General features: G+C 40.2%; 1 protein-coding gene across 4 annotated transcripts; it reads right to left on the bottom strand.

Annotated features, from left to right (window-relative positions):
- Positions 1-1469: 1469 nt before the first annotated feature.
- Positions 1470-14338, bottom strand: FASTKD2 (FAST kinase domains 2). 4 transcript variants are annotated; one of them, XM_030018703.2, is made up of 12 exons: positions 14267-14338; positions 12736-13512; positions 12237-12340; positions 10634-10742; positions 8965-9088; positions 6550-6689; positions 6072-6244; positions 5522-5685; positions 4278-4499; positions 3267-3351; positions 2069-2183; positions 1470-1610 (listed from the first exon to the last, which is right to left on the bottom strand). In XM_030018703.2, the coding sequence occupies exons 2-12, from the start codon at positions 13498-13500 to the stop codon at positions 1491-1493; spliced, it is 2121 nt and encodes a 706-aa protein (XP_029874563.1). In that variant the 5' UTR covers positions 13501-13512; positions 14267-14338; the 3' UTR covers positions 1470-1490. The 4 variants fall into 4 exon arrangements, with proteins under 4 accessions (XP_029874563.1, XP_040980456.1, XP_029874565.1 ...); XM_041124522.1 differs by lacking the exon at positions 14267-14338 and adding an exon at positions 14244-14262; XM_030018705.2 differs by lacking the exon at positions 14267-14338 and adding an exon at positions 13785-14235.
- Between the last annotated feature and the right edge of the window lie 21 nt (positions 14339-14359).

Here is a 14359-nt window from a genome sequence, read left to right on the forward strand (position 1 = left end):
AGGGAGCACAATAAACTTCCAACCAAGTCAAGCAGATGAACTCTCCTCTGGTTGTTAAGTTTTACAATTGCACCTAACCTGTTTTTCTACACGTGCTGCATTTCAGAGACTGAAATGCTGAACAGCTCTCTCTGCTTTTTATGCCAGACAGCTATGACAATTCTTCTTTAGTTGCACAGTTTCCTTCATAAATGTGCACCATATTCTATCCACATGTTCTGCAAGAAGTTGGGCGGTGATTTTTTTTTAAGCACATTGTTTCTTTTTACCTTATCTCATCACTGTAATACCTTTTTTATCTCATCATTGTAATAGGTTAACCATGTGTCCACACTACTTCAGAAAGACAAAGAACGTAGTGCTTGTAGCTTATCAAGTGAAGCAAGGGCACCACGGTTAGGTTGCACACAGTCACTGTAGAAAGTATTGCCGTTTCCCTTCATGCCGATTGGGCTGTGGCTATGGTATAGCAAAAGTGTGACTGAAGATCTAATTACCCCACAGAAACAAGCAAGCTGTTGTTGGCAAACGTATTTTGAGCATTTCAGTGCTCTTACTAAGTACTTCAGCAACTCCAACACAACAAATGGATTTTATCAGTAAGTTACCAAGAATGGCAAAGATGTACCAGTTCTCTCTGCTCCTTCAGCTCAGAGGCCCAAAGCTGCTTTGGACTTCTAGAACTCTGGCAACATAATCAATTCCACCACTACATAACAGGCCAGTGGAGATGCATCACAGTATGTAATGAACAAATCTGAGTATTGCAACACCTCTTTAAATAGTCGTGGAGACACTAATATCAGAAACAGAGAGCAAGAGTCAGTTTAAAAAGGCGTGCCAGACCTGTGTTCTTATAGCGAGAAATCTCAAAATCTATTACAGTAGCAGTGAAACAAAAGGATCAAAAGAAAAAGCATACAGCTAACAGAATCATTATTGGCCTGAACTTCTGAAAACTGAGTGAGATTGATTTCTTCAGAAATTTTTCACCTAACTGGATTTTTTAATATACCCCTTAGACTGAGTTATTTACTGCTTTACCATCTGTAGTTCTGCATAAAGAACACGGGAGCATGGGGGTAGGATGGTGGGGGGAATCCTTCTAGTGCATATTTGCAGGCCAGGTTCCAATAGCACTTGAAATGGTCACTTCCTTTCCCTGACCCAGCTCAAGAGAAGAGAGAAATCTGACTTGGGCATAGGGGAGGGGAAGCAAAGTGAAGCTAAAATTAGGAGATTTCAAAGCAATAGATACCAGGATGCTTTTTGGATTAATTAAGTAGTTCCTTCCACTAAAGAAAACCCACTCCCACTTCACAAAATAAAACCCCCACTATCAGCAGACACTGCTCACTTCACAAACTTTTCTCGACCTGTAATACTTTGGAGTAGGCAGTTGTGTATAAAACTGCTTATCTCTTCCATTAAAACCTTACACTAATTACACAGGAAAAAGCGATCAGGAGACCCAAAATTGTTAGTTTATTTTAATTATTATCCTGCACAGTCATTTCAGAAAAAGAGAAAGCATTTTCTGAATAAATTTTTCCTTTTAAAAACTCAACTGCATCTTCATTTGTCATTTCCTGAAACTTCTTGTTCAGGACCTGGAAGAAAGGAAAAGGAAAAGGTACATTAGTTTGACTGTCTTTAGCGAACTACCCCGTCCTATAAACCGAGTGCTCAGTGATAGGAATGCCATAGGGAGTCAAGTATTTTGAAAATGAATTGACTTGAATCATTCATTCTATAAAAATCAGGGAAATAAGCCAAAGTCGTGTAGGTTTTTAGATACAAAGCAATTCAGTGGCTTGATTTTTTTTTTTTTTTTTGAACTATGATTACATTTATTTTTCTGATAATGGTAAGTGGTAGCTTGTCTTTTAGAGTTCCTCTGTCCTTTCTCCCTAGTGACACCACCACCACCTTCTAAGGAGAGATGATATACAATTACCACTCTGGAGAAGGCTCACCACTCCCTACAAGGCCTGTTCTATAAAACAAACATACTCATCACTGTGGTGGTAACAGGTCCGAAACAGAGAGAATAACAGGACTCTCTTACCAGAATCACATGATAGCCCAGTTTATTTAGATGCCGCTTCTTCATTGCCAGCTTCCCTTGGGGGTGCATTGTACCCACACAGAAGGCAGACAGAGGAACAAAGAGAACAGCCAATCTACAACCAAGAAGAGTAGGGAAGACTCCATTGTACAAATACAGAATAAGCATTTTTAAGACAGTAATTCAATTATGTCCTTTAACACTGCAGAATATATAGCTGTCTTTCTGGTAGACAAAAATATCAGGACTGCACAAATTTCATTATCCTTTTCCTTCTCCAGACTTAATTTAGACCCTGTCTTCTTCTATGAGCTTCACACAAGTACCAGCATCTACCCAAATTCATACAGCAGAATTAAGTCCTTAGATCTCCACTTCTCCCCAGTGAGAAGGAAACAGATCATTCAAAATTCTACATTATTTTGACAGCTTCTGCATTTACTTTGATCCTTTGCTAATATTGAGAATTAGTTACTTCCTGCCATAAAAACCTACTTGGAAGGGTGAGGAAAGCTGAATGCCTTGTAAGACTGACAGTGAGTTTCTGTTAAACAATTCATTAGCTCTCCTTTTCCCAAAAAAGCAAACTATACAAAATACATTGCTGTGCAGTGATCCAGCACACAAATGTTAAGTATTACCCAATTCTACTTAAGCGTTACTTAAATGATATATGTCCACTTCACTTCCTGAGAGGTCATTCTTCTACACAAGATTAAATTAATCACCTAAAATGTGGATATGATGATCCTTTTTATTCAATTATATTTCAGCAGGTGAATTAATTGCTATAATATACCATTGAGATGCACATTTTAGAGACTTAAGAGAATAACTGAATGTTTAATTGGACACACAAATATGTGGAGTTTTAAAACCATAATGTAGCAATTTTTTTGGACGGGATTTCAGTCTTACTTCAAAACCTGTATCCATTACAACAGTATCAGATTACTGTGATGTTTCCTGCCTCTTTCTCTGAAATGTTACATTTTAGCCTCTGTTAGAAGAAGGTAGTGAGCTGGATGAGTTCTTGCTCTGAACTGGCATGGCAATTTTTGTACATTTCAGTGAGCACAAGTAACAAGTTAGTTAGCTACTTCACTTCTGCAAATCAGTGAACCAAAGAAGTAACTGGATGGAATACATACAAATAAAACTTAGCCTGCCAGAAAAAATATGCAGTCAGAAAAGACACCTTTGAACACTTGAGTCAGCATGATCATCTGTTGCAGCTATTGGGAGCACTTTTTTTCTGTCTGAATCCATTCTGATTTCAAAATCTGAAAACAAAACAACAAAATATTTAACACTTGCAAGAGGTTACAATTAATGTTCTCATGTGAACATTAGTTGTTCAAATTGTTTTCAAATTAACAGCTCATTTGAAAAAGTTAACAGACACCGTCACTGCCCTGTTTCTAATTGCTGTTCGCTAATAATTTACATATTACTGATGGCTTTTCCCTCCCTGCAACCAATATAAACAGCTATAGCTTGCACATCTCCAGAAAAAAGCACATTTGTTTTTGGAAACTGTAGATATAACTTTATGGGAGTGAAATCATAGTTTAAAGAAACTAGTCTTGATTGCAGTCTGTCATACCTACTCAGATTTTCCTATAATCTGATTCCTCATTAGAAATATTTAGGAAGAAAATTATTACAAATACAAAAAAATTGGTAAGCTGGGTGGCTGGCAAAAAACCAAGCAATATCAAAATGTAAAAGCAACCAAATGTTATGAAATAATCGCCTGTCAAAGAAGGTCATATCCCATTTCATAAATGAAAGTAGAACCCAAACCTTAGTCAGAACTTCAGAGAAGACACAAGTCAGAGAACAAAAGACAGCTGCTGTTTGGCTTTGTTTCTAATGACATGTTAGTACTAAATCACAACTCTCTAAACCAGTTGGCCATATTGGATTTATGTACAATTAACATCTGCTCGCTGATGCTTAACAAAAAGTCCAAAGCAGTTTTGTAAATAAGAGCAATCATAAAGTCTTAGTAAACTAACTTAAATGCTTTAACAGAAGCATCCTAGAAAGTAGATTCACCAATCAAGGACATATTTGTTAAAAGATTGTGTCTTCAAAGTGTTACACTTTTAATCACTTGCACCCTACACAAATTTATTATCACCTTTTTATTTTGGGAGTTATAAACCTACATTAAAAAGAATGTGACAGTAATTTGGCTTCATACCAATATGATATTTATATGGCAGCTGAACATTTTGCCGAAACATGTTCTCATCCCCCAGAAGTTCTATCAGTGCCTCCCGAGCTTTTCTGAGATTAAGAGATATTAATGAGGAGAAATTCTCAGTCAGCACAAATGCAGGCTTCGTGAAGGAAGGGCCATCAAGTTCCATACATGCTTTCACACAGCGAAGCATCATTTCCTTTTGTTCTTTGTAAAGATCATCTGAAAAACGATACAAAAAAATATTACATCCAATGTCTCATCTTACAGAATTTTTCATTTCATTATCATTTATAGTCTGTTCTGGCAGAGCAAATGAATGTCAATATAGGAATCAAAACCCAATTATTTTTTCAGTGAATATTATTGAGTATCTTCAATATAGTTAAATATACACTGCCAATTCACTAATTATAATATTAAAGTCTATGGCTGGGACCTGCCTATTTATCCAGTTTTTCCCCTCTACTGTACACAGCTCTGTGCATGCTATCAGTTATTACAGGAGACTTAAGGAGAACATGGAATGAGAGAGCATGCATAAAAACCATTTATAAAATCCAGACAACTAGAAGGCTGTTTATAAAACAAGGAAGGGATATCAGACTTGGCCATAATTTTGATATTGTACTTTAAGAGTACTAAGCTGTGCAAACTCTTAAGCAGTTACAGCTTTACAGCTTTCAGGTTCAGACACTGCAGGCTCAATGGCAAGACACAGTGTTTTCTCTACAATGAACTTCTACTCCACTGAACTACTCTACTGGCTGTAGAGAATTGTAATGTGGAAACCAGATTCTACTACAAACCATTCCAAGTTCCTCATTATAACTCAGAGCAGTCAAAAAAACTCTTACTCATGATTCCAGGTACTAAAAATGGTTTACAAAGGTTAAGACTTCCTGTGTTTCTAAAAATGCCTGAGCATCTGTCGAAGATAGAACCCTTGGCTCTTACACACTTCTACCATTTCCACAAATCTCATATTCACCTCTCTCCACGTGCACACCTACTATAAAACTGTTGCCACCATGGGGGTCAAGACAATAAGCCTGATGCCCTAGTGCAGAAACAGTTCACTCAGATCACCATCACTACATTAGCTCTGTCTTGAAGGACTTCAAATTTAATATTAATTACGTTTGCATTCTTTAATTTCTAAACTTTTAACACAATTACAACAAATTATGTATGGAGGCAGACTATCCCTTTTAAAACAAGAACATGACAAAGTGAGGCCTGACCTGACAGTAGAAGTTCACCCCTGCTGTTCTTTTGCAGCAGCTCATCAAGTGCACGATGAGGAAGATATCCTAAGATGCAAAGTGAATACACAGCCTTCAGCAGTTCTGTGTTGGAAATCTGAGGGAGGTACTTATTCAAGCAGCTATGAAGAGTCTCAAAAAACCTTTTCCAAAAGCAGAAGAAAAGTATCTAAATACACAAATACAGCTATATAAAATACAGATTTCAAACAAAAATACAAGTTAGAAATCTTTATTATCTTCTATGATCGTATGTCGTGTAATCCAACATTAGCTTCTGATTCTTGAGGATACAGCTACCTATCAACAGATTTAGTAGCTTGGTCAGTGTAGAACCAAGGTCTCCATTTTCAATTACAGAGAAAAATTCTCACATAGAGCAAATGTGAAAAGACACAGCAAATTTACCTTACAGATTAATAAAACAGGATTATGAACTCTTTCACAACTGAAATCAAATACTGGTTGCCACACATTATTCTATAATGACTACATAATGTATTATCAGGAATTCTAAATGAAAACCTACAGATGCTTTTGACCTCTGGGAACATAGTTGAGTCGTGAATACACTCGGAGAACAATCAAAAGGTTTTTCAAGTTGAGGAATTCAGGGTCTTCTGTCACCTTCTCAGCAAAAACACCCATCAGCTCACTAGGCTGAAAGCCAAGTGTCTCGAAGGCAGAAAGAAAAAGGATAATCTAAAAGAAAACATAGTTTTATAAGGTCAAGAAAGCCAGTACAGTGGATCCTACCTGTTGATTTCATAAAAGGCATTTTTAATGAAAGCAAATTTTTCAAACCATAAAACCCCTTTTATTTCTTATTTCTTTATAGATCAATAAATGGAAGAGTATTTTAAAAATTTAACTATATTATCTTCATCAGACTGGTATTCCTAAAAAATCTGTTCTCCAAAGATCAAACACAAACATGAAGAAAGGTAAGATGGAAAGCACCACATATTCTACTAGTACCACTATAAATTATTTGGTCTCAAACTCACCTGACTTTTGTCCCAAAGGCAGGCAGTGGAATTAATATAGTCTGCTAATGCTGAAAACAGTTTTACATTACGGTACTGGAGATTGTAACAAGCTTCCAGAATGAGAATTAACCGCCGAAATGGAGCATCGTGGATATTCTCTGTAACAGAAGAGCAAAAAAGGACAAATGATACAAAGCAATGGAAGCTGTAGGTTGGAGACATTGTGGGAACAGTTTGGCTAAGTGATGGAGAAGGGGCAGAAAAAAAAATCAGATAAAGAATTGTGGAACAGACTGAGACTAGCTAGGCAAAGTCAACCAAACTAAAACACATGAAGAAACAAGAGAGGTAGAAGAAACCAAACTGAGTCAGGATCAAGCTAGAAGGGATAAATCAGCAAAAGGGGACAAATTAAAAAAAGAAGCAAGAAGATTGTGTTCCCAGAACATCTTCTGTTCCAGCATTCTTGATTTTCAGCACCTCCCCACACTCAGCATGGAAACCCTCAGGCTAGCCCCTTTAGTACTGATTGAGCCTTTGGGCTGTCCACTTCACCATGTCAGCTGAGGGAGGAACAGAGAGGTGGATCTAAAGCTGCTGATTAATCAGATATTAGCACATGATGAAATTTACTTTTTTTTCGCATTTGGTTTTACAAACCAGCAAGAAACTACAAATATGAATCTATGTGTAAAAAGCACTAACAGCTGTCAAGCACTGAAGTGTTAGTGTAAGCCAAACTGGAAAACATGGAACCATAACATCACATCCCAGCATACGAGCATGATGACACAGATGGAGTGTCAGATGACAACAGACTGCTGCACAGGACTGCTGCTTCATTTACCACATAAGATGGACCTACTCCTGAGATGAAAAAGATTAAGTACTGAAGAACAACAGTCTCTCTTGAACATCCTGCTTTGTTTGCTGCAATGAGGGGCATACATGTCATAAAAGACAGTGACTGCAAGAGAAAAGAGCATAGTTACAGCAGTAGGATCAGCACCCACCAAAACTAGACTTTATCTTTTCCTCTGCCAGAGGATGCAAGAGGATAGCAGTAAAATAACTGAATTTAACTACTCTGAGTTGTCCTCAGTGATTTTCCAGGCTCAGCATAAAAACACTGTTACCTCATTTCTTGAAATGCTGAGTGCTGACAACTGCGATTGAAGCCAATGAGAGCTGTGCATCAAATAAAGTGATCTGTAATGCTAGATATTCTTAAAGAAAACAGGTTAACGCAATCTCGTATTACTGGACACTTTGACCTTCATCTCTCTCTTCTGCACAGGTATCACCACTGGGTCACTCCCTTGTTGCTGCAAAAATTAACTCAGTAAGTACCTACAAAGTACATAGTTATTACAATTCTGGTCAGGCCACCAGACATGGGAGAGAGCGCTACTTTCTTAAGAGCCCCAGCAAGAGTACAGGACCTATAAAACCTGCTGAAGAATTCCTTTGCCCGTGGGCCCCAAAGCATGCCCCCTCCCCTTCCTGTTGCATCTCCAGCCTTTGATAGGGGCCTTTTCTGTTCAGAAACTAATCACTCTGTCCCCAGAGCATCATTTGCACAATGTGCAGCATGTAAGTTCTGAGAACATGCGCTAAAAAAGTGCATAAAAAAGTACTGAGGAGCTGCTCACTCTGTGTATGCCATCTAGCCTGTGCACTGAGTGTGGTGTAAGTCCTGTGGGAGAAGCCAGTATGTGTAATTAAAGACTGTTTCCTAACACATATGAACAACCAGGGCAAATAAAGGCTGTACAAGCAGCCCAAACACTCCTGGTTCACTTATGTTAAGAATGCTATTTTACTATCTTACTGGTTTTTTAGACACAAATTTGTATGTATTTTAAGTGTGAATCAATACATACTGACCACATATATTTAAGAAATGTATTGTAAAGGTATGGAGAGAGGTGAAAGCCTTAGCTTTCATTTAATTTTTTTCTGGGCTGCAGCATGAGGTCAGTTATTAAAAGCAGCATTCAATAATGAAATCCAGTTAATCAGTGAAACACTATGTTCCCTTTAGTTTATCAACTAACCACGCTAAGCCACCAATCCATCCTGTAAGATGTCCAGTTCAAATTCAGATTTGTTTTAAAAGTTTATCTGAAATCTATTTTTAATTGCTAGAATTCAATTATTTTTCCTAAATTCTGCATACAGAAAAATGCAAAGAAAAATATGTAATTCAGGTAAATGTTAAGAAGGGCAGACACGACAACAGCTATTTGCTTTCATTATCGGTCAGTAATTTTCTGTCTTGCTGCTTGTCAAATGGCTCCACATTACTCTAATATCCTGTAAAACAAAGATGTTTCCTGAGTTTTAAAGGAAATCAGAAAAGGGAGATGAGACAATAATTAGGAAGACTTTGGTACAAGGAAGAGAAATTTAATAAACGTATTTTTTTCTTACCCTGGATCTTTTTACTGCAGGCATTCAGGATTGGAATGGAACAATAATTCATTGCAACAAGAGCCGAAAACACACGCAGCGCATTCGGGAAAGTCAGATGGTCTATCTGTTTCAAAACTGCCATCTAAAGTGAATTACAGTTTATTAAATCCTTCATTCTTCAGGTATATTATCACTGCTTTCTGGTGAAGGCATTTTCACCAAAACTTTCCCAAATTCCTTAGCCTGTTCAGACTTACGTGAAAGAAAAAGGAGCAACAAACAACAAAAGCATAAAGTAACCACTCTCAATTTCTTAATGCACAATTACAGCAGATCAAGTGTTCTAGAGCCATGTCACCATGCAAGTTTCCAGCAATTTGCCTTCATATGTTTTTTTTAAAAGAAAGAAGTCTCAGTAAAGCTCATTTCCAATGTGAATAGGTATCTTCTACCAACTCTTAAAAAAGTAGCAGAAACATCATTGGCACAGTTGACATTTAATGGTACTCCAATTACTGTTTTGGATGCATGTGAAAGCTGTCAGCCTTCAAAGTGATCCAACAGCACACAGAGTGGCGTATCTGTAATACCAACACCCAGCTACAAATGTAGACTGAGCCACAGGAGGTCAGCTCTGGTGCCACAAAAGAGACTTCATTTATCGAAGCAGTAATTAGATTGATATAAATGACAGTAAAAATGAGACTACAAAGTATGTGGGCTATTAAAATACAATATTCTTACTGTATGCATATCAAAGGTTAAATACAAAATGCATCTACAATAGAAATTACACAGTATTAAAAACAGCACCCTGTATGCTCAGAAAATTAAGAGCTCCCTTCAGTTAACAAGTGAAATGTTACTTTCCTCTCAGTTCCATATTCCACCACATCTTCAGCCAGTTCCTCACCATCTTGTAAAAAGTGATACCTGGTCCCAAGTTTTACAATTTACTTATATCCAACACATTGCATGAGCCCCCTGCACTGCTCTATTCTTGCTCAGTTTCCCGTCAGCGGCATCTTCCCTCACTTCCTCATGAATGCTATTACAAACTCTGACCTCAGAGCCCTTCAGCTATGTGATGAAAACACTAGCAGGCCCTGTTTGAAAGAAGATTTCAAAAAGTGTCTTTAAATCAGAGGATGAAACCCAGTACACCCTGTCATAAAACCTACAGCCTGCTCCCAACCACTGTATTTCCCAGGGGACCTTTAAGATACAGAGAAAGATAAGGCCATGAGCTAGGTGAGTTCTCCTGGCATCTCACTCCCATCAGTCCTCTAGCTCCATACCATTATTGGACACAGCCCCATCATAGACTAGTTTTCTGTCATCTTCTCTTCCAGCCACAAGCTGGGCAAGGGAATCAGGGAACAGGCTATAAGTGCTTCTATGAAATACCATGTGGCCAACCCAAACAAGAGGTGAGGGCACTGCTATTTTACTGCCTCAATTCCTTTTGTACCATTGCTTTCTGCCCCCTTTCATGGTGAGATATTCCCAGCCTCCAAATTCAAGTTCTTCCTGCAGATAGAGCTGGACTATGATTCATATAGCGAATGCAGTTAACCTTTCTGTTATATTTTCTCTTTGAGTGTCTGGAAAGAACCACACACAATTTATAAACAACGCAAGAGCACGGGCTTTGTGAAAGTGAAAATGAGCCTCCAGTTAAATTTACCTCCAATTTCTTTTTCAGAAAGACTGGAACATCTTTTCCCATGCATTTCATCAAGTTTTGCAGTATAAAGATGTCTCTGATACTTGGAATGCGCTGCTCCACTAGTAATCTGATGAAGAAACACACACAAGGCCTTGAGCTAGAAAGGGTAACTGTTTAACAGAGCTTTCTTCATTTCAGCAGCAACAGGTACCCCCATTCTCCCTCACTGATATACACCCCAGTTAAAGCTGTAATTAATTCCCTGCTCCTCTCCCACCTCCTTTTTTGCAAGGCTGGCATAACTCTACATGATGTAGCTGCAGCACAGATATTTTGCACGTGGAAATAGTTATATATGCTTTCTTGATGTTATCCTGATATGTGAGTGTTGCTGCTGACACATTAACAGCAGGGGCACCTGACTGCACATGTGACTCTGCAGATGTGAGTGCTGTTAAGCCTCAAAGAATTAACACTCTTTGGCAGAACAAAAAAAATGCATCTACGTGCAGGCAAATTCTGAAACAGCTAGGAAACTTTGGTATGGACACTGATAACAACTTGGTGCAAGTGAGGGAAAAAAACAAACAAGCAGTGCTGTGGGCTGCAGGAACAGAAGGGGATGTCATAACACAGAGGGATCATAAGCACAAGATGATGGAGTTCTGCATCCCCAGCACCTTCTTTTCTGGCTCAGAGAGAGGTATTGTAATTGTTACGTCTGAATCACTCTTAAATATACCTGCACAGCTACGAAAACATGAAGTGACACTTTCTAAGGCAGTGCACTGCTCTGAAATTCATCCCTGCAGATGTGGCTTCCTGCAAATGGGTAACAGCTCCAGACTTCAAGACACAGAAAGAGCTGTAGATGGAAGTCCTGCTTTCTACCAACTTAAAAGAACTGTGTACCTGACCTTCCAGGAGAACCTGTTTATTGCGTTATCACCAACACATCCACTTTCTCAAAGCAGGACCTGACACAGGACCAAAAGTACTAATCCATGGCAAGTTTTGTGACAGCCTCAGTAAAAACAATCTCATAGGAGTGAGCAGATTGGTTACCCACATAAATCTCACTGGCCCAGAAAAAAATCACTACAGCCAAAGGAGTTATTCTGATAAAGCACTACCACAGAAGGCCTTGCTGGATGCACAGATAAAGTCTAAACTTGCCTTCATCTTAATTTTTACTTACTATATTAAAAGAAAATATTCCCTGGCTGTTAAACAGCATTTTTCATCATGACAAATCAAAATACTTCACAAAGTAAGCTAGTCTCATTACCTCCTTTCTACACACAGAAAAAACAGAGGCATAGATATGCGAAGTGACTTGATCAACATCACAAAAAAACCCCAGAGCGGTGGAGCTGCAATCAGAATATGAATCCCCTGCAGAGCAGTCTAGCACCCTATGCTGTCGGAACCCTTTCTGCTTGAAACTGCAAAGACAATGTCAAAAATCACCGTCTTGTACAGCTGTTATCTTATGTGATATTTAAGTCCTAAAACCATGTTATGTCTTTTATGCACAGACATTCCCTCCGTGATTTCTAAAAGACATATATTCAAACAACATTTAAATACGAAGAATATGTGAAAGATATATTTTTCTCACTGTAATCCAGCTTGAAGAGCGCTCACATTCTTGTCTTTATCCAGCCCTGCTAAAGTAGTTGCCAAAACTGAGATACATCGGTTATCAAGTTGATTGAGCTTCTCCTGTTAAAAGTTTTCACAATGTCAGGTTACTTCAGACCAGTAAAAGTTTCAGAAAAGAAAAACTGACCACTCTTAATCTGTACCTGATGTCTTCTCTTTCCCCCCAGAACCCAATTCACGAGCTTTAATTCTGCAGTGACCTACAAGGTCTCGCATCAGTCAAATTTGGAGTTTTGAGATTTCTCCTCTCTGTTAAATCTGTCTGAAATCAAGCAGTGGTTTCAAAAATAAAGGAAATTAGAAGTACACACAAACTAACTATGGGACCCCTGTTTCCATGGAACATCAGACTAAACCAGGGACATAAATCAAAACTGTCTGATGTTGCACAGCCTCCCAGAATTAGCCCTGAGGTTCCAGCCCAAACTTAAGAGAAGAGGGATTTCCATACTTACTTGGCACACTCTCAGCAAAGTCTGGACTAGGAGAGTGTTCTGAGGAACACCTAGGCTCACCACGGCATGCAGACTGAACACCAGGTCACCCCGTGTCATCCTTCTGGAGTCCCGCAGCAGCTGCTGACAAAGCTTGACAAAAGCTGGGTGCTCAAAGATCAGCTGCTTCTCATAACGCTGCTGGTCTTCAGACAGGTTTTTGAAAAGCCTCCACACCGCAGTTAAACAGTTTGTGAAGTGCTTAATGGAAACAGCAGACTCTGAAGCCAAGTCCAGTATATCGCAAGGACAGGTACATTTCTGGAGACCATTAAAAAACGGGTCACTATGATCCACTACACGCTTCACTTTGAAGCTCCCAGAATCATCCAACTTTTCAAGTTCCAAAGAGCTCTGGGGAGCCTGCTCACTCACCAAAGCCTCTGTACTCTTCTCTGGTTGTATATTAGCACCTGTGCTAAAAACGTCTGTCTCTTGAGACAGAAATCGAAGAGATGATCCATGCAGAGAAGGAAAAATATTTAAAAATAATTTCCTGAAGTTCACATTTTCCAGGGGATCCCTGTATCTGCCAACCCATAAAATGTGTTTTCTTGCTGTGGCTGAAGATTTAGGAGTGAGCACAGAATTGCACCTATGCATGCATCTAACACTATTTAGCAAATAACTTATTTTATTATTCATTTCTGCTAATGTTTGAAACGCCAACTCAAAGTAAGGGATCCGATGAAATTCTACCGTGGAAACAGCCTGGAGAAACTGCATAAGATCACTTATCTGTAAGAACAATTAAAAATTATGGATTAGTTACCAGACTTTCAATTCCTTAAGTTTCAAATGCCATATCTATGCACATCTTCCACAGGAGACCAAAAAACCCCCCAAAAAAGTATTTGGAAAAAGATCCCTGGAAAACGATTTGCAGAGGGACTTCTATTGGGTCTCCTACGTTTTAGTCAAACATCTCAACACATCCCGGCTGTCAAGCCTTCTTCCTCTTTGCTGTTTTGACCAAAAAACCATGGCGGGGGGCAGAGCCTTTTCCTAACTGACGTTTCGCCAAGCAGGCGCGTCTCCTGACAGGGCTCTGGTGGGTCACTGCCAACCTTCAGCTCCGGTTAACAGAATCCTGCCCGGCCGCGGCCACAAACAGCCTGTCCCAGCCTCCCTGCCACCATCCCACGGGCGAGCCGCCTGCCCGGCGGCCGCGGCACACCCGCGGGCACACTCGCGGGGCCGCGGGCACCAAGCGGGGCAAAGCCTCTCGGCTGCGGGCTCGCCTTCTGCAGGCGCTGGGAACCGCTGCCCAGGGGCGTACGGTTCCCGTGGCGTAGGCCCGCGGCCCGGCGCCAAGGGGACAGAGGCCTTTCGGCGGCTCCGCACCGGCTGGGAACACCCGGGCGCAACGGCGGGGGATCGCGGGGGATCCCGCCGGGCCGCGCCGGGCCGGGCCGCCCGCTGCCCGCCTCAGCCGCGGCGGGAAGGGACGGGCGAGTAGGGCACCAGACCTCCGCCGCCCGGTAGCTGTTACCTCCCACGCGGCGGCGCCATGACAGCCGGGCCCTCCTCTCCGCCAGCTCTCGGCGGGCCTCGCGAGAGGGACGGCGCGGGCCGAGGGACAAAC

Source organism: Aquila chrysaetos, chromosome 6, assembly GCF_900496995.4.
Source record: "Aquila chrysaetos chrysaetos chromosome 6, bAquChr1.4, whole genome shotgun sequence".
NCBI lineage: Eukaryota > Metazoa > Chordata > Aves > Accipitriformes > Accipitridae > Aquila > Aquila chrysaetos.

What these genes read in the sequence shown, in the direction of transcription:
- FASTKD2 (XM_030018703.2), bottom strand. Translation starts at nt 13,500, where the DNA reads ATGCAGTTTCTCCAGGCTGTTTCCACGGTAGAATTTCATCGGATCCCT. An exon ending in GCTGACTCAAGTGTTCAAAG is followed by an intron (nt 2,184 to 3,266) that starts GTGTCTTTTCTG and finishes TCTTGGTTGTAG; the next exon opens with ATTGGCTGTTCTCTTTGTTC. An exon ending in TGGGCTATCATGTGATTCTG is followed by an intron (nt 1,611 to 2,068) that starts GTAAGAGAGTCC and finishes CCTTTCTTCCAG; the next exon opens with GTCCTGAACAAGAAGTTTCA.